The 26,611-nt window shown below is 45.8% G+C and overlaps 1 protein-coding gene across 1 annotated transcript in view; it reads right to left on the reverse strand.

Moving 5' to 3' along the window:
* The window catches only part of LOC116315090 (neuronal acetylcholine receptor subunit alpha-7), a 52,129-nt gene that overhangs the window by 13,941 nt on the left and 11,577 nt on the right, over positions 1-26,611 (reverse strand). The window contains exons 5-8 of the mRNA XM_031733258.2: positions 22,541-22,585; positions 16,415-16,524; positions 7,714-7,793; positions 5,847-6,014 (exon numbers count right to left, since the gene is read on the reverse strand). Coding sequence (XP_031589118.2) covers positions 5,847-6,014; positions 7,714-7,793; positions 16,415-16,524; positions 22,541-22,585 — 403 coding nt within the window. The remainder of the gene's footprint in view (positions 1-5,846; positions 6,015-7,713; positions 7,794-16,414; positions 16,525-22,540; positions 22,586-26,611) is intronic.

Consider the following 26,611-nt stretch of genomic DNA (forward strand, 5'->3'; position numbering starts at 1 on the left):
TCCTTGTCCTTTTCTCCTTTTAGGTTCATCTCTGGAGGAAGTGGCAGATAAAAACTGGCGTGCAGTACGCCTGGCTGCGTTTCATTTGCCTATACATCGCAGACATTGCTCACTACACTGGTTTTAATCTCAGCTAGGTGATGGGGGAGAGTAAATGGGAAACATGATGTTGGACTTTTCAATTAAGTTCCCTCTCAACGGCCCATTGGCTGAGCAGGAGGCCTCCACGGAGGCCGGCATTCATCCTCAGCTGTCTCTCTCTTCAGTTTGTACCAAACAGAAGCTCTGAGGCTCCTCTGAGACTTTGGGCAACGCCGCGCTCATCATCATCTGCAACAACAGCTGTGACAGAGGACAGAGACGCTGCTGGATCACCTGCAGAAACAACAGCAGAGACAGAGACAGCTCTGGACCACAGGTCACCGGACAGACATGACAGCATCACTCAGGTCACCTGACATCAGATTTCCTTCATATTGACTGTATTCACTGTCGGGTCTCAGTCACATGTGAAAAGGTGACAGGCGTGCAGCGCAGACCCCGCCCTCGGGGGCGAGGCGTGATCGAAACCTTAACATAAAAACTCCAGTGTGATGATCGAGCTGACCAGAACCCAACAAACTAAATGTGTAGAAGTAAATTTATGTCATTTGATACACAAAGAGGTGTTTATGAGGGTTATAGAGCTACTGAGGTTCCATATGGTGCTCACATGTTCTGATATTTACATGTGTACACGAGCACTTTCAGAGCAGTAACAAGTATGAGTTGAATACTCCACGTTGGTTTTCCTGCATTTATCCGAGTACAGGATTTCCTGGCTTCTGAGTGGCCAGTGAAGTATCATGAGGGCCGTAAACAGGAAGTGTTTTTGTTGTTGTCGAGGCGTGCAGAGAGTAAAGCTGCTGCTGAGACAGTTATTGTCTCCATCTAAGAGATTCAGAAACACATAACGAACCCTGACGTTAAACCTGGCTGATGCTCCGAACACCTGAAGGACGCGTTTTATTTCAACTTACACTAGAGGAAGCTCCGCCTTCCCCCAATAACCTTTAAAACTGTTACCTGTTATTGGAGCTTTGTAATCAGTTGTCTTCAGTAGAAATGAGTCCATCAGCTGAGCTGCAGATCTCCTGATTACTGAAGAAACACCAAGGAGCTCTCTGAGCATCACACTGTGGTTATTAGAAGTTTCCTGCTCGTCACTGTAGCTGCTTTTCTCTCATTTATGGTGATTTTTACTGCATTTCACAAAAATCTGCAAAGACCTGCAGATTTCCACCTCATGTGACCCATCGACCTTTCTCCAGTGGCTGTGGTGACTTTCAAAGACTAGAGATAATCTAAAAGTACAATTCTGTAATCCTGTTTTCTTTGTCCCACATGTTCAGAGGGACTCCTGCTCACCCACTGGAGAAGTACAAGGACCTAAAAACAGGAGCTGCACATCTTAGAGTCCAAGTAGGAGAGGAAGTGTTTGGTCAAACATCATATGAGTCACAATATTCAACAGACTGGAGCTTCGGATGTGAAACTAAAGAACTTCACACAACTTCTCTGCCTCTTCCTTGGTTTTCCTTGGAATGCTTTGTGTACGGATCAAAGAGGGAGCAGGAGGAGGCTGCACAGTCGTTGGATCTGATGAAGGATGAATTATAAGATAAGATAAGATAACCTTTATTAGTCCCACACGTGGGAAATTTGTTTTGTCACAGCAGGAAGTGGACAGTGCAAAAGTTATATAGCAAAATTAGAATACAATAAGAATAGAATAGAAATAAGAATACTGTACACAACTGTAAAGAATAGAATAAAATAAAATACTATATACAGTAGAATAAATAGAATAAAATATACAATTGGATAAAAATAGAATACAAATGCTTTATAGAACTGAGTAAAAATACAACGATGCCAGAAAAAGATTATTGCACTTAGTGTTATTGCACATGTGTGGATGTGTGTGTTTGATCAGTTAAAGTCTTTATTGTGGAGTCTGACAGCAGTGGGGAGGAAAGACCTGCGAAATCTCTCCGTCCCACACCGTGGGTGCCGCAGTCTCCCACTGAAGGAGCTGCTCAGTGCTGTCACAGTCTCATGCATGGGGTGGGAGATGTTGTCCAACAGGGATGACAGCTTAGCCACCATTCTCCTGTCACTCACCACCTCCACTGGGTCCAGAGGGCATCCTAGAACAGAGCTGGCCCTTTGGATCAGCCTGTTCAGTCTCTTCCTGTCCCCGGCAGAGATGCTGCCTCCCCAGCAGACCACACCGTAAAAGATGGCTGAGGCCACCACAGAGTCATAGAAGGTCTTCAGGAGTGGGCCCTCCACTCCAAACGACCTGAGTCTCCGCAGCAGGTACAGTCTGCTCTGCCCTTTCCTGTAGAGGGCGTCTGAGTTATGAGTCCAGTTTGCTGTTCAGATGAACACCAAGGTACCTGTAGCTGTCCACAGCCTCGATGTCCATACCTTGGATGTTCAGTGGTTGCAGTGGAGGATGTTTGTGCCTGCGGAAGTCTACCACCAGCTCCTTGGTTTTACTGGCATTGATCTGGAGGTAGTTCAGCTGGCACCAGTCCACAAAGTCCTGAGTCAGTCCTCTGTACTCCTTGTCGTCCCCATCAGTGATGAGGCCGACTATTGCAGAGTCATCAGAGAACTTCTGCAGGAAGCACTGGGTGGAGTTGTGGGAGAAGTCTGCAGTGTAGATGGTGAAGAGGAACGGAGCCAGAACCGTTCCCTGTGGGGCCCCGTGACTGCAGGCGACCCTGTCCGACACACAGCCCTGAGTCCTCACATACTGTGGTCGGTCGGTGAGGTAGTCCAGAATCCAGGTAGTGAGGTGATGGTCCACTCCAGAGTTCTCCAGCTTGTCCTTCAGAACCGAGGGAAGAATAGTGTTGAAGGCAATGGAGAAATCAAAGAACATGATTCTCACAGTGCTCCCAGCGGTCTCCAGGTGAGCGAGGGAACGATGTAGGAGGTGAATGACGGCATCATCTGCTCCAATGCCAGGCTGGTAGGCAAACTGAAGTGGGTCCAGTGATGAGCTCACAAGGCGCCGAAGCTGAGCCAGGACCAGCCGCTCCAGGGTCTTCATCAGGTGGGATGTCAGAGCCACCGGCCTGTAGCTGTTGAGGTCCTTGGGGCGTGAAGTCTTTGGCACTGGTACAAAACAGGAAGTTTTCCAGAGCTGTGGGACTCGTCCCAGCCTCAGGCTCAGGTTGAAGAGGTGCTCCATCACCCCACACAGTTGGTCCGCGCAGGACCTGATGACCCTCGAGCTGATGCCATCTGGACCCGCTGCCTTCTTGGCTTTAATCCTCCTCAGTTCCCTCCTAACCTGGGTGGTTGAGAGAGACAGGCTGGAGCCTTGTGTTGAGTGTGTATTGGATACTGTTGTTGGGGGTGGGGAGGGGTGAGCAGGGTGAATAGAGGAGGTGTGAAGTGTCAGAGGTGGAACAGCAGCAGTGGGGGTGGGTGAGTCTGCAGCCGATGTTGGAGACTGCCTCATGGCTGAATCAAATCTGTTGAAGAAATGATTCAGTTCATTTGCCCACCTCACATCCCTCCCAGGCAGAGAGTTCTGATGTTTGTGGCCTGAGATGGTTCTGAGGCTTCTCCAGACTTCACCAACGTTATTTTGCTGAAGCTGGTTCTCCATCTTCTGCCTGTAGCTGTCCTTCCCATTTCTTATCAGTCCCCTCAGCTCTCTCTGCACCCTTTTCAACTCCTCCTTGTCTCTGGATTTGAAGGCCCTCCTCTTCTGCTTGAGGACGGCTTTAATTTCTGGGGTAATCCAGGGTTTGTTGTTGGAGAAACACCGCACAGTCCTGGTAGGTACGGTGTTATCCACACAGAAATTAATATAGTCAGTAATGCATGTAGTAAGGCTGTCGATGTCCTCTCCGTGGTCGTCACAGATCACCTCCCACACAGTCGACTCAAAACAATCCTTAAGAGCCTCCTCGCTCTCCTCCGACCATCTCTGCACTGTGCGGGTGGCTGGTGGCTCCCCTGCGCACTAAGGGCTCATACACAGGGACAAGGTGCACCAGGTTATGATCAGATCTGCCCAGGGAGGGAGGTGATGAACTGTATGCCTCTTCAGCATTGGCATACAGTAAGTCCAGTGTTTTATTGTCTCTGGTTGGGCAGGTCACATACTGGGTGAAGGTGGGCAGTGTGGAGTCCAGTGAGGCATGATTGAAGTCCCCTGATATTATGAAGAGGGCTCTCGGAGATTGTGTTTGCAGTCTGCTGACCACAGAGTGGAGAGAGTCACAGGCTGCATCCGCGTTGGCGAGGGGGGACATACGCTGTTATCGCGATAACATGCGAGAATTCCGGGGCAGGTAGTGCGGACGCATGCTAACGGCTAACAGCTCAATGTCTCTGCTGCAGAGTTGTTCTTTTACAGTGATGTGCCCGGGGTTACACCATCTGTCATTCACAAACACTGCCAGTCCCCCTCCTTTCCTCTTACCGCTCTCTCTCGTCCTGTCCGCTCGCAGCAGCTGGAATCCCGGTAGTGTCACGCTCGTGTCCGGAGTTAGCGATGTTAGCCGCGACTCCGTTAGCATCATGATGCTACATTACCGGTACTCCCTCTGTGACCAGGTTAGCGACGTGAGCTCATCCATCTTATTGGGCAAAGATCTTACGTTTCCAATGATTACTGAAGGAAGAGATGGTCGATAACGTCTCCTTCTCGGGCGACGGCGCTCCTTCCCAGCACGACACCCCCGTCTTTTCCTCCTCAGCTCGCTGGGAATGTCGAGTCTGTCCGCCGGCAGTACCGCTGCAGGACGCAGCGCTAACAGCTGATCCTTACTGTAAACAAAGGGTCCCTGCTCTGGGTCCCCAGACACGGGTGAAAAAAGTAGAAAAAAACTAAGAAAAACGACCAGAACTAACACAAAACGGTAGAACATGGTTGCAGAGACTAATTACTAATACGTTAGTTGTAAAAATTACGAGAATTACAGGTGAGAAAAAAACACACGGATTTGTAAACCTCCAGAGCTGCTCGGGTGATCCTGATCTTTCTGCAGCAGCACGCAGGCAATCAGGCAGCTTTAAACCTGGAACTGTGTCATCTGTTCAGGAGGAACCGGGACTCCCCACGTGCAGAGTGATGGATAAATGTGATGGATGTCAGTCAGTGCTCCTGTGTGATCTGGTGTGTTGTGAGTACTGTCCATTATAAAAACAAGCAGATGCAGCAGAGGCTCTGCTTCAGGTTCATCGAGCTGGCTGCCTTTCAGGCCGCCGTGCTCAGAGGAGGATTTAATTACCGTTGCGTTAATGCTGGATGGGAGCGTCGATATGAAATCCCGTTCCTCTGCAGCAGACAGACGGTGGAGTAGACGTCAGGCCAACACGCTGTCGCTGGCGGGAGGAAGATCCTGGATGTAAACTAATTAAAACAACTTGTCTGCGTTGCCCCGAACCTGCTGCTGCTCACTCGTCTCAGTGGGAATCCCACCGTGAAATTAGCTCAAAAAGTTCTAACTTTTCTCCTCCAGCTGCTGCAGTCAGTTTAGATCAGGACTGCTGGGAGCTGCAGAAACATCTGACCGAGACTGTTTGCTCTTCCTGCATCCAGCTCATCTTTTACTCTTACCTTAGGTTCGTGCATACAGTCCTTGTCAAAGACGTTCAGGCCTGATGGGGAAACATCTGCAGCCTCAGCAGATCAGGACAGGACGGGTCTTTGTTAGTCTGCTTTAGGTTTGGTCGGTGCCCGGTTTGTCTGACAGGAGCTGAACCCGGGACAGGCGGGATCCAAAGCCATGCGAGTGTTGTTGTTCTTTATGTGTGAAGATGCTGATGTGTCTTACCCACGAGGTCCCACTCTCCGTTGGCGATGTATCCGGTGATGTCAGCCTCAATCATCTGCAGGTCCAGAGACCAGCCGCCGTACGTCCACGAGCCAAACTTGAGGTCACAGCGCTGCACGTCGAAGGGAAACCAGCGGACGTCGATGTAACAGGTGCTCTTAAATATTCCTGCAGCAGAGACGGACATTCAGACGAGTGCTGTTAAAACAAGCTTCAGTCAAAGGTGGAAAAAAACAAAAAGATTGAAACAATATGACAGCCGCTAACATGCTCGGGGGAAAAGGAAGAAGAGGACGATAAGCACAGCTGAGATTACAGTTTGTGTTTGACACAAAATCAATTTCAAATCACACAAAAACTGAGTGGAAGCAGCAACGAGGCTCTCTGGACAAAGAGGGAAACGCAGGAAAAACAGAGAAGGCAAACAGAAAGCAGCATATGTGAGCGCAGACGTCGTCACAGAGGAGACAAACCTCACCCACTGATTGATTTTACAGATGCAGAGACCAGAAAGCAATAAAAGGAAGTTATTTCTCATGTAAACAGGAAAAGGAGCGCAGCCTCCCTCGGAGAATCACATCGCTGCTGTTTGCTTTGCATTAACTCCGCATGGATCAGCTGGAAAAAAGATGAATGTTTAATGATCCCCAGGGAGGAATCAGGATGCCGCCGCAGCACGAGCTAACACCTACAGCGAGGAAGAAACATGATTAAATATGCAGAACACCTGAGGGTAAAACCCGGGGTAAATAAGGCAGCAGGCTGGAGCTGAAGGTGCTCTGAAAGGTTTTTACAGCATGTAGAAAATTCCTATTTATTTTTTTATTCCTATTAATTTCTCAAGCTTGAGTCACACGTCCACAGTAACAAGAGGGATGTTTGGAGGAGTAAAGGTGAGGCTGTCAGGCATGCTGGTGGTAGCATCACGCTCGGGGCTGTTTTATGGCTACAATAGGCCAAGTGGATGGAACAACGAGGGAGGAGGACTGCCTCCAAAGTCTTCTCAAATTTTACTTTCACATTGTAATCCTGGAGGTTTGCTCCAAACAGCTGTTATTGATTTCTGATTGGATGATGGCTTTCCTTTCTGTTTCTGGCTGATTATACTTCAGCTTTAAATCATTTGCAGATGCATGTTGTTTGTCTTTTACTGTAAAGCATCAGTTCTTCTCATTTCACGATGCTCTTTGTGACTGAATCTGTTTAAAAACAGGGACAAACATCCCAGAATCATCTTTCAATCAGCGCCGCGCTAAAAGACAACGTGAGTCTCAGGCTGTGAGTCACGACCATAACTCCTCCCGATGACCTCGGGACCTCATGTTGACCCCTCCCGCACACACACACACACACTTTGATAAAAATGCTTTTCACAACCCTATTTCCCTCAGGGCTCGGAGGACTCTTTCACTCTTACACATGCTATTTACTGGCTCAGTAGCTCTATGAAATAAGAAGTATCTGTAACAGAAAACCACTCTGTGTGGCGTCCTGCTGCCTCCACCATCACACTGAACAACAGTGAAAGACTGTGAAACAAAGGGATGAATTTATATTTATTAAAAATATTCACTCTGAATAAGTAGTTCTGAAATTAGATGGATGGAGAAGCTTTTTTATAAATCTGTAGTCACTTCAGCATCATTGAATAAGTGGAACCACAAACACCTGTTAATGATGAATCATCTGGACCTTTTTAAACAGCTGTGATTAGATGTCATCTTCCCCATAAATGCTTCAGATCAGCCAATCAGGCACAAGGTTTTATTTATTCTATTCGGCACTGAATGTGTTTCTCCAATAGAGAATTTGGGACTGTGTAGTTGTTGGTGTCATTGTAGCAGTGGGAGGGGCTTGTGTGTGTTACCTGGCGGCAGGTACTGGCAGTAGCCTGTGGAGTTGACCAGGATGTTGGTGTGGAATGAAGCATCGAACCTTTCATCGGCGCTGTGGGCAGAGACAGATCCACAGTCAGGGTCCATCAGCAGCGTTGAGTAAATCATAGTTTCATCAAGACAACAGCCGAACACGCACACACGTGTTCTGTACATGTGCAGCCTCGGACACACAGAGCTGTGTATTTAACCTCTGACCTTCATTAGAAACTCTGCACTGAAACATAAACCACGTCTCCATCGAATAAAATTAATATTTAAATATTGTCCACTAATTCTTACAGATGTCGTCAGGGTTCATTTCACCTGCAGTGATGCTTATGAGCTGAAAAAAATTATTATGATATATTATCATTATTGCTTTTACGGTTTTAAAAATCAAATCGTTTGTTCACAAAATTGCTCTCATTAAATGTCCCTTCTTGTCACTCTGTGTTCATCAGAGCTCAGCCCACGAGGAGCTCAGACTTTGAGAAGAAGCTCCAAACATGTCAGCTGTTCCTCGGCGGCGAGAGAAGCTCGCCAGGACGGCTCTGACGGCTGAAGAGAGAAATCTTTCAGGGCCTTCTGTGGAGGTTTTATTGTTGGAACTAATTGGAAGGAGAGCCCAGAGCAGACATAGAACATGCTGGGAGTATAAACCAATCAACCACAACAATAAAACCACCTGCCTAAATTGTGTAGGTCCCGCTCATAACCCAAAACACTCCTGACCCACAGGGGCGTGGACGTGGACCTCCTGGACTGTCCAGTGTTTCACGAACAGTTGAATACGAGTTGGAGCGCGGAGCCTGCTTGGATCGGGCTTGTCCAGGATATCTGGTCTGTAAGTCTGACGTCATTAGCCATTTCCAGGCCCAAACTCCGCTTCAGGTCCCCAAAAAAACTCGATCACTGCGGCATCACTGAGAGTTACAAACTGTCTAAATTCTTTCATCTGTAATAAAATGATCAGCGTTGCTGCTTTACCAGGTGTAACTATGAAGTTTAACATCCAGGCATCCATGAAAACAGGATTCTAACGGAGTAAGAAGTTAGCAGGAAGTTAGCTCGCTAGTAGGGTTGCCAACCGTCCCTTAAAAAACGGAATCGTCCCGTATGTAGAAACAAAAGTACACGTCCCGTATTGAGCTGATAAGGGACGCACTTTGTCCCGTAATACAGTGAGAATCAAAAGTAGTTTATAAATGTTAATGGAATTAACGCTTTGTTTGAAAACATAATTCCCCGCCCCTCTCCTGCTCTGTGACCAATGAGCTGACAGCACACTTATGACAATTCGAGTATGACAATTCAGATTACCGCTTATCTCATTGGTCGAGGAAAGGTCGCTTACGGAGAAAATACCGGAAGACAACAGATGACCACAACAAGAAGCATGGCCAACAGGGAAACAAACGCCGACACTGCGGTGCAAGTCTCGGACGACAGTACACCTAAAGCTGGGCAGACACTGTGCGATTTTTTCAGTCGCGTTATTCAACTCCTGCTCAAACTGCACGATTGACTCGCAGGGGTTAGAAGTTCATAGGTCACGATGCAGGGTCTCACACTATACGGCCCGATGCTCTGATGCGACCTGAGTGCTCACACTGTGCGTCCATAACATGAAGGTTATAACAGAAAGTCTGTCACTCGCTCACACAGACTCACGCCACCACCATCAACTTTGCTAAATTGCTAATGAAAAACATTGATCAGTTTCAGTTTCAGTTTTCAGTTTTCAGTTTTATTTGTCATATGCAAGTTAGCACAGGGTCAACATCGCAATGAAATGTGTTTGACGAGCAGCGGTCTCTCAGCAGCATGATACAGTAGGAAAAAATATAATAAAATGTAATATAATAAAATAAAATAACAAATAGAAAAATAGTAAAGAACAAAATATTAGAGAGACATGGTAAAAGAGAAAAGATGACTAAATATATATGTATCTATAAATATAAATATATGTACACTAGTGATTAAATAAGAAAATCTTGAAAAGAAATATGACGGGAGGGCAGATGGGATATTGCACAGGAATGAGCAGCAGAAATTTACAGTATTGCACTTTTTAAATATAAATTACAATAACAATAAAGTGAAGTGACCAGTGCAGATTAATCAGAGTACTTGTGAAGCTGCAGGGTAGCTTCTGAGTGCTGTGTTGTGTGTGTTTAAGTGTTGTGGTTGAGGTGTCGTATGGCTTGATGGTAGAAACTGTTTTTAAGTCTTGTAGTCCGAGCAGGCAGACTCCTGTAACGTCTGCCAGATGGTAACAAGGAGAACAGCTGATGTGCTGGGTGGCTGTGGTCCTTGATGATGCTGTGTGCTTTACGGAGGCATCGCTGGTGATAAATGTCCTGAATGGCAGGAAGCCTCGTGCCAGTGATGTGCTCTGCTGCCTTCACCACCCTCTGTAGTGGCAGAGCAGCTTCCGTACCAAACTGTGATGCAGCTCGTCAGCAAGCTCTCAATTGCACACCTGTAGAAATTTGAGATGATGCTGGCGTTCATGCCAAACCTCCTCAGCCTCCTCAGGAAGTAAAGCCGCTGGCGAGCTTTCCTGATAGCAGTGTCTGTGTGAAGGGTCCAGGAGAAGTCCTCAGTGATGTTGACTCCAAGGAACTTGAAGCTGCTGACCCTTTCGACCTTGACACCGTTGATGTGGATGGGCTGGTGTTCCCTGACTGGTCGTTTCCGGTAGTCCACTATCATTTCTCTAGTTTTGCTGATGTTGAGAGTCAAGTTATTTTCCAGACACCACTCGTACAGTGCCATCACCTCCTCTCTATAGGCCGTCTCATCGTTGCCTGTGATGAGGCCTATGATGGTTGTGTCATCAGCAAACTTGATGATGATGTTGGACTCATGTTTAGCAACACAGTCGTGTGTGAACAGGGAATATAGGAGGGGGCTAAGCACACAACCCTGGGGCGTACCTGTGTTAAGGATGAGTGATGAGGAAGTGTGCTTACCAACTCTCACCACCTGGGGCCTGTTTGTGAGGAAGTTTAGAATCCATCTGCAGATCGGTGTTCCCAGCCCAAGGTCGACGAGCTTCAGTGGCAAGTTTTGAGGGGATGATGGTGTTAAATGCCGAGCTGTAGTCGATGAAGAGCATTCTTGCATATGTATTCCCTTTCTCCAGGTGAGTGAGGGTGGTGTGTGTTGCCAGGCGATGGCATCCTCTGTGGCTCTGTTTGTCCGATAGGCAAACTGAAGAGGGTCCAGTGTGTCAGGGAGGGAGGAGCAGATGTGACCTTTGACCAGCCGCTCCAGGCACTTCATGATGACAGATGTCAGTGCAACAGGACGGTAGTCATTCAGACAGGAGACCACTGATTTTTTGGGAACGGGAATGATGGTGGATGCTTTGAGGGACGTGGGGACCACTGACTGCCTCAGGGAGAGGTTGAAGATGTTGGTGAACACCTCTGCCAGCTCGTCTGCACACACTCTGAGTAGCCGGCCTGGGATGCCGTCGGTCCTGGAGCTTTGTGAGGATTGACCTTTTAAAGGTCCATCTCACAGCTTCTGTTTTCAGAGTTAAAGTTGCAGCCTCACTGTCCTCCTGAGGGTAGAGGATCTGCTCTCTGTTGTCTGCATCAAAACAAGCATAGAAGTTGTTAAGCTCGTCTGCAAGAGATGCAGTGGGCTGGACACTGACTGTGTTGACCTTCTTGTAGTCAGTGATGCAGCGCAGTCCATTCCACAGTCGCCTGGTGTCAAAGCTGTGGTAGCTGGACTCCATTTTGTCCCTGTAGTCCTTTCTGGCCTTTTTATGGACTTACGGAGGTCATACCTGGCTGCTTTATATGCATCAGCATCCCCGGAGTTGAAGGCAGAGGTCCGCACTTTTAGCTTGGCGCGAACGTCTTTATTTACCCAGGGTTTCTGATTTGGGTATATGCGGACAGTGGTTTTTGTGATGATATCATCCATGCACTTTCCAATATATCCAATGACAGAGTCTGTGAGTTCATTGATGTTGCCATCAGCTGCATCCACAAATATCTGCCAGTCAGTTGTCTCAAAGCAGTCCTGCAGGACCTCCTCGGCCTCACTGTCCCATTTGTAAATAACCCTGGAAGCTGGTTTTTCCTGTTTTAGTCTTTGTCTGTATGCAGGCAGCAGCAGAATGGAACAATGGTCTGCCTTACCAAAAGCTGGGCGGGGGAGGGGTTTGTAGCACTCTTTGAATGGAGTGTAGCAGTGGTCCAGTGTTTGATCACCTCTTGTGGGGAAGGAGATGTGCTGATAGTATTTGGGGAGAACCTTCTTCATGTTGGCTCTGTTGAAGTCTCCCAGCACAATAAAGGCAGCTTCTGGATTTTTGTTCTCAAGTCCAGTGATGATGTCATACAGTTCGTCCATAGCCGTAGCTTTATCAGCGTGTGGTGGAATGTAAACAGCTGAGAGGAGAACTGAGCTGAACTCCCTCGGGAGGTAAAAAGGCCTGACTTTGATGGTCAGCAGCTCGAGGCTCTGAGAGCAGTAAGTTTTTAAGATACACACATCTCTAGCCCACAAGGAGTTAACCATAAAGCACACCCCTCCTCCCCTTTTCTTGCCTGAGTCCTTCGTTCGGTCTCCCCGGTAAACAGTGAATCCATCCGGCGTGATGGCGCAGTCGGGGACGCTGGGCTCCAGCCATGTCTCTGTGAAGGCCAGAACGCAGCAGTTCCTGATGTCTTGTTGGTGTTTAATCCGTGCACGCAGCTCGTCAAGTTTGTTGTCCAGAGACTGGAGATTCGCGAGCAGGATGCTGGGGAGAGGTGGCTTGCTGTTTCTCTGTCGCGTTCGGCACAAAACTCCGGCGCGTTTCCCCCTCTTTGTTTTCCCTCGACGTCGCGCGAGTAAACAAAGGATCCCAGGCAGCAGAGCGTCCACGGAGTCGAAACCTGCTGTAAAGTCCGAACTGGCTGACGAACGTAGCTCCAGAAGCGTTTGTCTGTCATACCGAGTGTATGATCGCGCCAGCGCACAGTAATAGAAAGCAGAACAAAATAAATAATAACATTTTTGCTGAGATGACTGGGAGCTCTCGTTGGTGCAGCCATCTTACGGCGCAACCGGAATCCCCCAGGCAGCTGTGATTGAGCAGCAGTGTAGATCCAACTATTTTCACGGTTGTTGTGGTCGTGATAATTTTGTGAGGCCACATCGAAAAGGCTCAGATGAGCTTTCCAAAGTTCTACAAGTTGTGCCTCCATCACTTGTGTCCAGATCACACGCTGCACAGCCGTGCTGCTCCGTCTTTTTCACCGACGTTTACGTGTTTGCGCGTGCGCAGTGTGAGCGGCTGTGGTGACAGCCTCACGAGCGATTGATGATCGGGAGCTGGTCTTGAGGTGTTAATCGCTTCTCGTTACCCCACGTATACTACACGATGCACGATGAAGGCCAAAATCGGGCCGATCACCAAATCGGTCGCACGACTCAAAGATCGGCTCAAAATGTGTAATGCAGTGTAAGCCCAGCATTAGACCAGCAATGTTTGTTCCCCTCAGAGAAAGAAAAAAAAGGCTGCAAAAGTACTGGGAGGAATGGGAAAAGGAAAACACCTGGCTGGAAAAGTGCACGACAACACCTATAAAGCGCACTGCACTGTGTGCCGGCGCACTTTTTCCATAGGCATGCTTCTAATGGTGGGCACATGAAGAACATGAGGGGGGTGAAAGCTCGGGGAACCCTTAACCAATTTTTTGTCCACCAGGCCACGGCAGAAGCAGATATGGTCTGTAAACACTGGTTTGTTTTTTTTAAACCCTCTGGTTAAGGTTAATGTGGGCATGTGCAGTGAATATCAGCGCTATGTGGCCAGAAGTGTGATAATATAATTTATTTTGTGTAATGAACAACTGCAAGGATAGATGATTACAACAAATAGATGACTAATACATAAAAGTAATACATAGATGAATAATGGTGATGAGTTATGATGCGTAATCATGGGAACAAGCGGGTTTACAAACGGCAGCAGCTGATTAGCATTAGAAAAGCTGAAATAATACCTCAACTGAAGCCAATTGTACTAAAAGCACTAAATGTGCACTGTTACAAGAATGTGTTTCGTTCTATTGTTTTCTATTAATTTATATAATTTTAAGTTAAGCAGGACAGAGTTCTTTTAAAGAAAGATTTACTTATATTCTCAAAAGTTAAGCATGACAGGCTTCTGTTTAAGAAAGAGACCTGTTTCATTGTGTTAATGTTGTCACTTTGAGCTAAAAATAAATGGCTAAATGATCATTTGTCTCCCATATGTTCATATCACAAAGAATATGCATCTACTTAAATCAACTTCAAGTCAAATGGTTGAAAAAAAAATTTCACACACAAAAAAAAGAGCTACAAAATTCACCACACTGGGAAGGGTGAAGACAACTGGGTTGCCCGGCCCCGGCCACCAGGTGTCCCTTATTTATTTTTCAGGGAGTTGGCAACCCTACTCGCTAGCTTCCACCTAAACATGATATAGCATGTTCTGACTGAGAGATTTCTGAAACATTCAAACGTACAGCTCTGCTATCACTTCCAACATAAATGAAGACAGAAAACTAAACAGCAGTGACGTTTGTAGGGTTACTGAAGTTGGGCTAGCTGCTATATAATGATGTCCTACGTGATCGCTAGTGACACAGCTATGTTAGCATAGCATAAACACAGTGAAGCTGGAGGATGAACGCTAACTTTTTTCCACTCGATAAAAGTTAACGTGAGGGTTCCCGATGGTTAGGGACAAATGCAATCGCATGGCAGGATGCTGTAAAAGGACTAAACTTCAGTCAGGAGAACAGCTGAGATAATCCATCCACAATACCAGGTTAGTCATTAATATACTGCTGCATGGGCTGGGCTGTAGTTACAGTGTAGGGGTTTAAACACTGAAGTTTAAAATGAACAGTGGTAATAAAAACCGAGAGAGGCCGACAGTGATCACTGACTGTTTTTAGGGGCTTGTTGAGATTAAATAGAACAAGATACAAAGCATTACAACATGTTAAAAACACAACAGCCGTTTTAAATGCAGAGGCGTTTGGACCCAGAAGCAGGATTCATCAGATCATCACTTAAAGATTGGATAATGCTGACGCTTATTCGACTTCAGATCTGATGAGTTTAGAGGCGCGGCCAAAGATTTGGGCTCTTTGTCGGGTTTCTTTATCTGCTGCTGAAGATCAGTGTTTGGGTTGTTACTCAAAGTAATCTCTATTTGACATGTTACTCATTACTTTTCTTAAAAGTAACACAGTGCAGTCCTTTATTGCTATTTATTGATTTATTACCTTAACGACCCCGGAGTACACACGATCTTCAGAAATATTTAGATGAATGAGATCTGTTAGTGACTTCCCCGATGAGTTTCCACCAGACAATAGTTTGGGAACACGAGTCATCGCCCTGTCAGTGGTTTTGAGCGTTTGCGTGTCATTCTGTCAGGATGGCTGGAAGAGTTTTGTTCAGCAAGATCTCAAAGGTCAACTTAAAGATTTATTGGTGGAAAATTGACAAAAAGCTTTAAAATTTAGAAACTATGATTGTGCTGTGTATATAGAAACATATAGAAAGTACCATATGAAAATTCAAAATATCATGTGACCTTTGACCTTTCCTTCAAGGTCAGTAGATTGACCTGAAGGTCAAAGTGATAATAATGCTATACAGAGCTGTTTTTTACTGACATTGTTTGCATTGACAGCATATAGACAATGATACTGGTACATTCTAAATATCACTTTATAGTTTGCATCCAAGTATATCATGTCACATTTGACCTCTGACCTCTGAGCGAGCTGCCCGGGTGGAGGTCTGGGTTCTCTGTGTCCTTCTTATTATTTATAGAAACTTCCATTTTAAAAAATGATGATTCACTGGTTTAAAACCACAACATTTTCAGTTTTTATGGACTTTTGATTGTACAGTCCCTCCTGCTCTGGGAGAACTGGAGCCATCTGCCAATAAAAGCTCAGATGCAGATGTATCGGTATCAATGAATGCGTCAGCCAACACGTAATAAGACTGAAGTACAGCGATGCAAAGCTAAATGTTATAAGGTCTCATCCAACAGAAATGGCAGACAGGAAGTTTGCTGTAAAAGTGAACCCACTGGCTGATAATCATTCACCGTCAGGCTCTGGTCCTGTGAGCTGGGTCTGTCTCATTAAAGCCAGCCAGGTCAATATTCCCTCTGACAACCCCCCACCCCCACCCCCTCCACTTCCAAGGATCAAACTTTGCTGCTGGGTTAATGAGCTGCAGTGCCACCAGCAGAGAGCCTCCCACAGCCCTGATGTTAACAGCGAGGTGTTCATGCTTACAGGAGAGAGCCTAACTTTAGCATCTATAACAGGAGGGCTGACTCGGCTTTTTAACACAATCACAACAAAGAAATAAAACCTCAAACTGAGAGATGTCTTTGGCTTCCACCAGGAGACAAACTGATTTCTGGTTTATTGATTTCTTTCAGAAACTTTACAAATTGACCAGAAGACGAACGATCGTGACGCTCCGGCTACACCAGGAAACTTTAGTCTGTACGTGCTGCTCTAAAGATCGTGTCAGAGGTTATCAGCTGTGCAGCTAACACACTGGGATACATTTATTCTGTGAGAACAAAAGGCGGAGTAATCTCTTCCCAGCTCCGTTACCGAGTGGTCCGGCTGCTATCCCGCAGCACAGAGGTACCTGTTGTACAGCAGGATGTCGGGCCTCCAGATCTGGCTGTCGGGGAACCTGACGTTGGTCACGCCTGGATAGTCGGACGTGTTCCACTGCAGGTAGAAATCTGTCCAGTACTGCAAACACGCATACAAAAACCCAGTGTTACCAATGGACCGACCCACCTTGTACCCACATGTGTTTGTGTGGAGTCGCAGACTTTATTTGGCGCTCTGTGCAGATGGAAATGATGCATTCAGTGAGTTACAAAGCAGGATCTCGACACTGTGATGGTCAGACTTCACATGAAGGTCATCCACGTCAACAGCAGTTATTTTTAGCCCCCTTCAAAAATCAGCCAGTATTGTAGTTTTCCTGCCATATTACCATAAAGTGCCCCAGTATGATGATGCTAACATTAACACTTGTTGGTTTCCATGCTGAAGAATGGAGCAGCTTTGCAATATTATTATTTTAGGTCAACATTTCTGCTCAGAGACGAACGGATCATTCGTGTTTTTCAGATCAGCTGAGCTAACGTGTCCACTCTTGCTTTTAATCCTCCAGGTTTATGACCTGATGGTTTGGGTTTAAATATTCTGTATGTTGTTGGCTAATGTTTCCTGTTTTTGGGTCTTTCTTAAAAAAACTTGTATGTAAACATCGTTTGATGACATGAACACTCCACCGATGCTTAAAGTAACCGGGAACAGATTTATTAAGTGACCGACGCGTTTCGGCTTCTTTAAATAAAAAACAGGAAACAGAAAAAAAATCCACATGGACCAATCACACCTTCACAAATAAACCAGCTGACCAGTTGAGGTGGTGATGGTTAATTGGTTGAGCCACAGCCCAAATAGATTCTGGACTGAACCACTGCAGATTAAAAGGGGGAGAAAATAAATAAATCAATAAAATAAAAGCGCATCTTAACATAATACATACTCAAAATTACACAGAAAAATGAAAATAAGTTCATATAAAAATTAATGTAAACACGGTTTTCCACAAAGTCAGTGTATTTTTGTGAAACCTGCAGAGGGAAATAAACATAACCGATGCACCAACAGTGAAATCACACAGATGTGATTCTTCTGTGTGATCAGCAGCAGCTGGCCTGTGTTTGCCTGACCTCCAAATCTCAGCTGGTGAAATCCAGATTACACTGATGAATCTTATGTAACAGCCATTGTTAGCTCCGGGTGTTTGAGAGAGGACGGAGCGCCGCCAAGAATCGCCTCATTTGCATACTTGGCTCCCCGGCAGGCTCGGCCCTCGTTACGTCTCCGAGCCTCTCCGAGTTCTGTGGTCCGTGCTGACGGGTTGAGGCTGTGGTGACTGAAGGTCGCACACATCCCTCTTCATCTTGTTTACTTCCTGTCACTGAGTTGAGATGTTTTTCCCGGAGGACTCCACTGAGAGCTGAACTGTTGCAAAGATATTTCCCCTCAAAAAGGCTCTGATGTTTATAAAAAATAAAAATGCAGGGCGCATCTGATGTTTGACAAAAATGTGACGCTGTGCATATTAAAATAACTTTTAAACTGAGCGACACAAGAAACATAAAAGTGTCCATTACCATTAATGTCCTTTCATCATCGTGTCTGTCAAAGAAATGTCATCCCTTATTTTTTAAGCATCACAGAGTAAACCAGCCTCACTGGTTGGACCACACACTGAGGCGTGTTTGGATAAACGCCCACAGGCTCAGTTGCTGCTGCATCACTGCAGATTTGTTCATCTGACAGATCAATAAAAGTGTTTCACTAACAGTTCGACTTCACCAAATACACATTTCCAACCGTGTCATGGTGTAAAACGGGCTCTCTTCTCACTCTGTAATTACTCAGCATTATCAGGGATCACAGCTGGATTATCTTCTTCCTCACATTCACACCAACAACAAACCTGCGGATCTCAGCTCTTTTATCCGGTGTTAAGTGACGCCGAGAGTTTGGATTATGGGGTTTGGTGTTGTGGCACCCTGAGTGTTAAAAACAAGGCTAAGAATTCTTGTTCTTTGAATGTGGTCGTGCTCCCCTCGTTTTGCTTTTGTTCTGACCGAAGTTTACATCATTACATCATAGCACAGAGCAAACAGCTCGTTTGCTCCCATCTGATGTGGTGTTAAAGTGATATTTAGTTTCACCAGTAGGTGGCAGCGGCAAAAAGAAACGCAGGCCAGCTATTGTAATGGAAGCCATCATTAACACAGAGCTGCTGTAGTAGATACATTTATGTAACGTTGATACTTATTTAGTTATAAGTAAATAATTCGACCAAATTATTTACAGGAGGCTAGCTAAACGATGTTAGCCTCCTGCATTAGACTGTGTAAAACTGCTCCATCACAAACCAGCCAGTACGTCTTGTGCTGTGTATCGTTTACTGGTTTATTCTCCATCATTTACTCTGATCACACATGATCCCTTACAAAGGTAACGCAGGCCAGCTATTGTAATGGAAGCCATCAGTAACACAGAGCTGCTGGTTTGCTTGTGAACACCTGAATGTGCACCTGGATGAATCTTCCATCAGTGCACCGTGCTGCTCGACTGTAACTGTCAGCAAAGCTGGAGAAACTGGGTCAAAGCGTCACAGACGCACCGAGCGTGTAAAGCAGCAAAGCTTAAAGATGATTTTCAGCGTGTTTTTGAGACGTACGGAGCAAACAGAGGAGCCTAAATATTTTATGTTTTACTAATTAAATATTAAGATTAATCCAATTAATTTTCCAGTTTGAGATATTTGGTGATTTAGATCAGAGCGCTTTCATCCAATGGCCTTTAGTTTTCATTTCACATATTAAATTATTGCGACTGTTGAAATATTAAAAGAGTTGGGCTGACGTTTTACTTCTTAGCTTTCAGGAGGAATATGTTGACTCCATGAGGTTTGCTGAAATATGTAATAAAACGCAACATTAACTCCTCGCTCCGTTAGCATTAGCATGGAAACCACTGAGACTACAACACGTGAGAAACTTCAGAGCATGCCGAGGAAGCCAGTTTGATTCTGAGAGCTCACATGTAATTTCAATGAGCAGGGAGGATGTTCAAAGCCTCCAAAGCTTCACAAGTCAGAGCCGGATAAGACCAACAGAAACCTGCACAGTACAAAGGGAGAGGCCGACTGATCCACGAGATAAGTTCAGAAAGAAAGAGAGAAATGCACACAGATAAATCCAGCAGCTCAGAGACGAGGCCGATATCACCGCTTTTATTCTGGAAGATTTCAGGGAGAATCTGGGACTCTGAAAGAGCCGCAGGTTATTATAAAACCTCTCCAAACACTTTAATTATTTGTTTCAACACAACTAAACGTGTAAAAGCTGCTGAAGAGCTGAAGATGATTAGACATCCTGTCGTCACCACAGGCGGACGTAAGCAGTAAAATCGTGAGGTAAATCCAATATTTTAGATATTTTATTTTAATGGTTTAACTTCGAGCTGCTGTTATTTTATTTGATTATTTGCACTGACAACACCACAAGAAGAAGAGGAATTTCATGTTTATTACACTCGCTGGCCACTTCATTAGGTACAGACGCTTATCAACACGAGTATCTAATCGGCCAATCACAGGGCAGCATGTGAATGCACACTTATGATAACAACTTTTATTTTACAGCAGTTTTACTTTTTTTGCCCTTAATATTGAATCAACTCTAAACATTTTTATCCTCGTCAGTAATTTTGATGTAGTGGACTGATGTCATGACAGTCATCCACGGAGTCTGGATTAAATACCTGCGTGTTACATTGTTGCATTCATCGTGGAAACAAACTGATGTCATGTGGCTGTGTGTGTTATTAATCCCAGAGGACGTTATGTTCAGACCCAAACGTAGGACAGGCGTGGAAGTCAACGCCATCATTAACGCTGATCACCCAGGAAATAACAAAATACCAGCGTCCCAGTTTCCAGCGACAGAGACGGTGACCAGCGGGGAAAACCATGCGTGATCGAGTACGTGTTGAGGGTCGGCATGGCTATTAGCCGGGCCAGCTTCCCAAGCGATGGTTCTAGCCAGAATCTGTCTGTTATCAGGGCGATGACACGAGGGAAGAGGTGATGGCAGCGAGCGAGGGACCCGATTGCGGAGTGGAGGTGGAGGGATGAGACGGAGACGGGAGGCTTCTCCTCGTCCTCCTGGGACTAAGCTGGTCCCCGCTCCGGAAGAGGAATTCCTCTCCTGTTTTTATCCGCATGAGGAGCATTCGTCGTGGGTCGTAGGACAATCGTGGGACTGTGTGAGATTTTAGTGCATCGAGAACATTTTATTCATCATTATTTGGTTTGTTTCATTCCTGCTTTCCCCTTCGAGGAATAAACTCTTTCTGCTTAGACCTGTAACACCTCTGTGCCCCGGGTTTGTGACTCTTTAGTGTCTACATTTGCACCTCTGACTTTGACCTTGAGGTTGAAGTCACTGATATTCAAACTCTGTGCTCTACAGCGTCTGCTGCTCTCAGCACTGCAGCAGCCTTTCATGGCTGAGGGCTAAAAACTATAAAAAATACTGGAGCTGAAAATAAATCTCAAAACCAAAACCCCCAAAATTCAACTTTAACCTGAGGGCCAAAGACCATCACAGCTAATGTGTTTAAGGCGGTAAATATCCTCACTGCTTATTTGCTTTGTTCATTAATGAAAAATCATTTTAAGTGGAGTAACTGTTAAAGTACAGCATCTCCCCCGTGCTTTAATGAGATTTCTGCATTTTTCTGTGTTTACGCTCCTTTATGCTGCTCTGAGTCGGTGCGTCTGGGTACAAACAGCTTGTAAATGAGATGAATGCTCAACAAAATCATTGCAGAATAAACGTGAAAGCTCTTTCCGAGGCCCTGAAGGAAGAAATGTGATCCAGGAGGCAGTTTTTACTCTCACAGTGAGTCAAAGTTTCTCGTCTGCCAGGAGGAAACGAACAAAGGCTGCAGGAACACTCTGACATTAAAAAGCCTCCCAGCTCCCGCTGCAGAAATGTTTCTCCTCGCTTAAAGACATTCTTCCCCTTCACAATAAAACCCTGAACAATGACTCCAGCAGCAGCAGAGGAGGAGGAAGAGGAGCTGAAGCCAAATTAAATTAAGCCAAAACAGTCATTGGTCCTGGGAGAGCCTCTGGGGAGGAACCAACCTTTCCATGCGAGAGGAGCAGATTAGGCCGGATTAGTGCAGCCTACAAACACACATTCCACAGGCCCTGATATGAAACCTAATTAAATTTGGACAGCTGTGTGAAATGGGCTTAAGGAGCTCTCTTAATGGATTCCTGCGCTCTCCATTAGCTTTGACATTCACACCAGAGTCAGGCCTGCCCGAGGAAAACAAAGAAAACTGGCTTTCCTCCGAGCGAGACCGGCTCAAAGCGAACAGAGAAGATGTAAAGCGTCAAAGAGCAGGAGGTGGCGAGGCTCACGGAGCATTCGTGGAAACAGAGAGGCGGCGCTGGCGCTGCTTTTTGGAGTTTTTCTCCATCACAGCAAACTCACTGTATCTGGGTCAAGTGGCAGAGCTGGAGTTCATCCTCTGTGGAAGGATGGGGCGGTGTGGCTGCAGGCTTTTATTCATCGTCAGTGTTTACTCGCTTTATTTTGCCCACAGTCAGTTTGCTCGCCATCCCGACTGCCACCGATACTCCCGCCTGCAACGGCTGACGGACACCCTGCTTTAACTCTCTGTAGGTGACGGCAGGGGGAGGCTGGGTGGAGGGCTAGCTCGTATCTTGAGCCGCTGATGAGATAACTAATCCTCCGGCAGTGAGTTATGGATCATTACACTAAACTCCCCCCAAAAAGGGACCGCCATTTGTAAATGCCAAAGCTGGCACAAACATACCCTCAAGATAAAGTTTGACATGTTGGGAAATACACGGATCCTCACTGAGGCGTAGAACGCGCTCAGCCTCGGCTGCAAATGTAAAAACATATGAAAAAGACAGAAAAGAGGAAAAAGACTCGCTGATGTTTCCAGCGTACCTGACAGGTAAAGGCGGCTCACCTGAGCACCACAAGCATGAGCTAAGAACAACATTAATAGATGTAACGTTCATGTGCATCTTTATACAGTCAGTGTGAAAACTAATGTTTTACAGTTAGCGTAAGAACCGTCTGGACCCTTTTCTATAATCATCAGAAGGAAAACTCACCAGCTGTAGCCAGATGTTGGTGGTCAGCACCTGGTTCTTCTCGTCCTGAAACAGAAAACGAAGAAAGGCGATCAGCGCCTCGGTTACAATGAATGGTCCATCTGAGAGGTTAAGAGTGCTTTTCTACAGGTACAGTTGCAGAAACCAAGATAGAGCACACATCACGGTGTGAAGAGGACAAACCAAAATAATGACTCTGAAGATGTTGAAGGAAATCTTATCTGCTCATGATGTCATTCATTTGGCTTTGGGGTGGTGACCCCCACCTCACACTGGGGCAGTTAAATGAGCGTGAGAAGTGGGGTGAAGGAGAATTAGCACCCCCAAGTCTGAGGTGGGTGAAGTGGACCCACCCTGGATCAGAGTTTAGGTGTCTCAGGGTCTTGTTCACAGGTGAGGCGAACTGACAGCAGGTTTGATGTGGCGTCAGGTGTGATATAAACGCTGCAGCGCTCCGCTGTGCTGGTGAGAAGTTAGTGTTAATGTGAAGCTGTCGATTTACCAATCTATCCACCTTCCCACCCTCACCTGTGTCACGAGCTCTGAGTAGTGACAGGAAGAACAGTTTAATGCAGGTGATGGAAATAAGTTTCTTTGAAGCGACGCCTCTTCCTTAGACACAAGGTGATCCATCATTACGGAGCGACTCGGAGTAAAGCTGCTACTTTGTTGACGTGGTTCAGGTGTCTGACTAGGACGAGACGAACATCTGGGCCTCTCTGCCTGGAACAACGCCCCCCCCGACCTGGACCGAAATAAGAGTTGTGCTACTGGGACACCAAAAATGTGCCTTTGGTGATTAAAGTTAGGATTGAATTTTACAATAAAACCAATTCTGCACTTTGCTCTGTTGCACTTTGAATACGTTCCTTTCCCCGACTCCTGTGAGAGAAGCTTCACAGCTCAGTTTCATCAGCAGAGATGCCCGACGGCAAACAGGTTACAGACATTTGTCTGAGTCCAAAGAAAGACCCCCTCACAGTGTAGACTGCAACGTGGCCACTCACTGAGACGTTATTCAGACGAGTCATAACAGGGTTTCTGCCCATCATGCTGATGTTCTTATGCACCAGCTGCAGCAATGCTGTCTTCTAACAGATAATAGTCACATAAATGTGGATACATGCTGTGTTTACATGCCGGAGACGTTGGTTTGTGTCCTGCTGGTACCCTTATGTGTTGAGGACCGTCCCCCTCCTCCACACTGATGTGTTTTCACTCACTGGTTATTAGGAGATGCTAACAGCACTCTGAAGCCTTTTCTACCAGTTAACACTTGCTTGTTAGTTAGCTTAATGCTTATTCTTATCTTCGGTTTATTAGTTACTTTTAGTAATTACTTTTAATCATTTTTAAAATTTTTGACTGTTTTATCCTTTACACTTATTTCTCTTTTATGCTTTTATATGCATTTCTTTTGCTTTTGTGTTTTAATACCATTTAACCTGCTAGCATGTTTTGGTACCTTGCCATAGCCATAGTTACTTCATCTTACCCTCTTGCATGTTAAGCACTTTGGTACACCACTGGTTTTTAAATGTGCTATATAAATAAAGTTTGTTGCTGTTGTTGTGGAGCAGGGGAAATGTTGGTGCTGGAATAACAGCGGTGGCCACAGAGCTGATTCCTCAGTGCTCTGAACCAGAACACCTTCTGCATAAAGAAGTCATGCCGGCTGCAGAGAGGCATAACTAACAAGTTCACAACAACTTTGGAGACGCACATGAGGATCCTGCTGCTGGCGACTCAGAAACTCAGCTGAATCTCTGCTTCAGTGGGGGGGTTATGACATTTTCACAAAAAATACGCAAGAAACAAACTCTGGGTTTGAGTGGCGTGAGAGGCTCGTGGTGAATCTACAGATGGAGTCATGTGCACTTCATGAGCGAGGGTTGGCTGATTGTTCAGGGAAAATCTCCCAAACAGTTAATAAACTTTGCTGTTCATACAAACAGGAGGGACATGAGATGAAGACTGAACACATGAACTCATATGTATTGGTGATTCCTACAGTCTCAGGTGAGTTCAGCTGCTCTGAGCTGCTGATGTTAGGAAGCAGGTGTTGATCGGTGATTATCTCTAACTCGAGTTCATAAGGACTTTGATGGATTGTTTGGTCATCTTGGCCAAAGATGCTTTTGGGTTAAAGGAGCTTCTGTTGTTTGCATATGACTGAACACTCCTCTGCAGTCACGGTTAAAAGACAGTCTATTCTCCAGCGTTTCCTTCGTCCCTGTAAATTAATCTTAAACATGTGGAGCGCCGGCAGAGGGGAGGATGAATGCGAATAATGTCACTTTGATGAATGTCCAGCCTGTTAATACATTCTCAGGCAGCCGAGCGTACTGAAAGAATTAAAAGATGAGGATGTAAGCAAGTGGCCAGCACGTTGGAGGAGGGAGAGTGTTTAAGGACTGACCTCCAGTTACTAACGAGTATTATCTGTATGCTAAGCCGACTGCAGCCACATGAAAAACAGAGAGTATGCTTGAACAAAAATCCTCTTTGAAACAACGCCTACATTTAAAGCTCAGACAAGTTCTTTCTTCAGTGCACCAGGAAACCATATATTAAGCAGGAAATTCACCTGGAGAGCAGATTATTTGATATGAAAAGAAGCCAAAACTTCATCCCAGGATCTGCAGGACGTCTGCAGTGGTTACACAATCGCTCTCACTGTGCTCCTGCTGAAAAGCCCGCAGCAATGGTCCAAGAAAACTGGAAAATGTATGTAATTTATAGCTAAACTTAGAAGTTATCTGCCATTAAACTATGAAATGATAATGTTTATAATTGGTTGATAACTGATTTCTAAGAAAACTGCTTGTTCAGTTATTGCTATGCTAGTTGTTTGGTTTGGATTAGGAAAAGCTCGTGTTTGGTTACAGTTACAGTTGTAAATGTAATCGCAGGTATATGTCCGTAGAGTGCAGATTGCAGTCAAACGAATCCTGTTTTCTTACTCCAGCTGTATAATCCTCGCCACGATGGCAGTCACAGAACAAACCTCTGTTTACCTCGACTCTATTTACTCTGGCTGAGGCTGTAAAGTGCCGGTGGCGTCGTCTCTTTCCTTTGGGTTTTCATTTCTTTGATGCTGAGAACATAAACTGCAAACCCACTCGTATGTCTTTTTAATAGGTTAATGATAAGTTTTTAAAAATCCATCAATCTGTGCTGATGTGGACCCACAACACCATCGCCCTGGTAACAAAGGCCCAGCAGCTGCTGCACTTCCTCCGTCTCCTGAGGAAGAAGAACCTGGACCAGGAGCTGCTGCTGCTTCAGCTCCTCAGTGGAGAGCGTGCTCTCCTCCTGCCTGGAGTTTGTACTCAGGGGCCATGATAGAGAGGCTGCACAGAGGGTCATTAACACCACCCAAAACACTGGAGGCTCCAGGTGGGGCACATAGGACACTCACACAGACTCTGTTCAGTCCTTTTCACTTCTTTCAAGCACTTTGAAACTGTTCTCTAATGTGCACCTCTCTCTTATTTTTGTCTATTTCTCCTGTTTTCCTGCTGTCTACTCTTTATATTTAATTCCAGCCCAGTTGGTGTGGTCACCCACCATTTCATTGTACCGTACAATGAAAATACAGGCCTATTCTATAAAAGAAAACCAGGTACTCTCATACAGTAAGGAGAAAGGCCACAGTAGCAGCAGCCTGACGGAGAAACCAGGGTTGCCCTTTTCTCAGCCTCAATCTCACCTGTGACTCACAGACCAGACCAACCAGTCAGCCAGAAGGAAAACCCACCGGTGTGGGTATAAAACTCGGCAGCAATGGGGCAAAACGGCAGCAGCTGTGAAATGGTGCTCAGCAGCTGATGAGATGATACGAGCCGATGAAGCCCAAAAATCACAGTGGGGAGGGGTGGGGAGGGGTGGGGGGATGAGAGACGATCATGAGCCGAAGACTTACATAGTATTATATATATTATACAGCTAAATGATAAACTTAACCTTCAGCTCATCAGAAAACAGTCAATCCTGTAATCCTGGACTGTAAAGGAAGTACTGAAACTGGCTGCTTTAGCTCCTCCCACTCCTCTGATAGGCTGCCCCTCA

This window comes from Oreochromis aureus, linkage group 7 (genome assembly GCF_013358895.1).
Source record: "Oreochromis aureus strain Israel breed Guangdong linkage group 7, ZZ_aureus, whole genome shotgun sequence".
NCBI classification, from domain to species: Eukaryota; Metazoa; Chordata; class Actinopteri; order Cichliformes; family Cichlidae; genus Oreochromis; species Oreochromis aureus.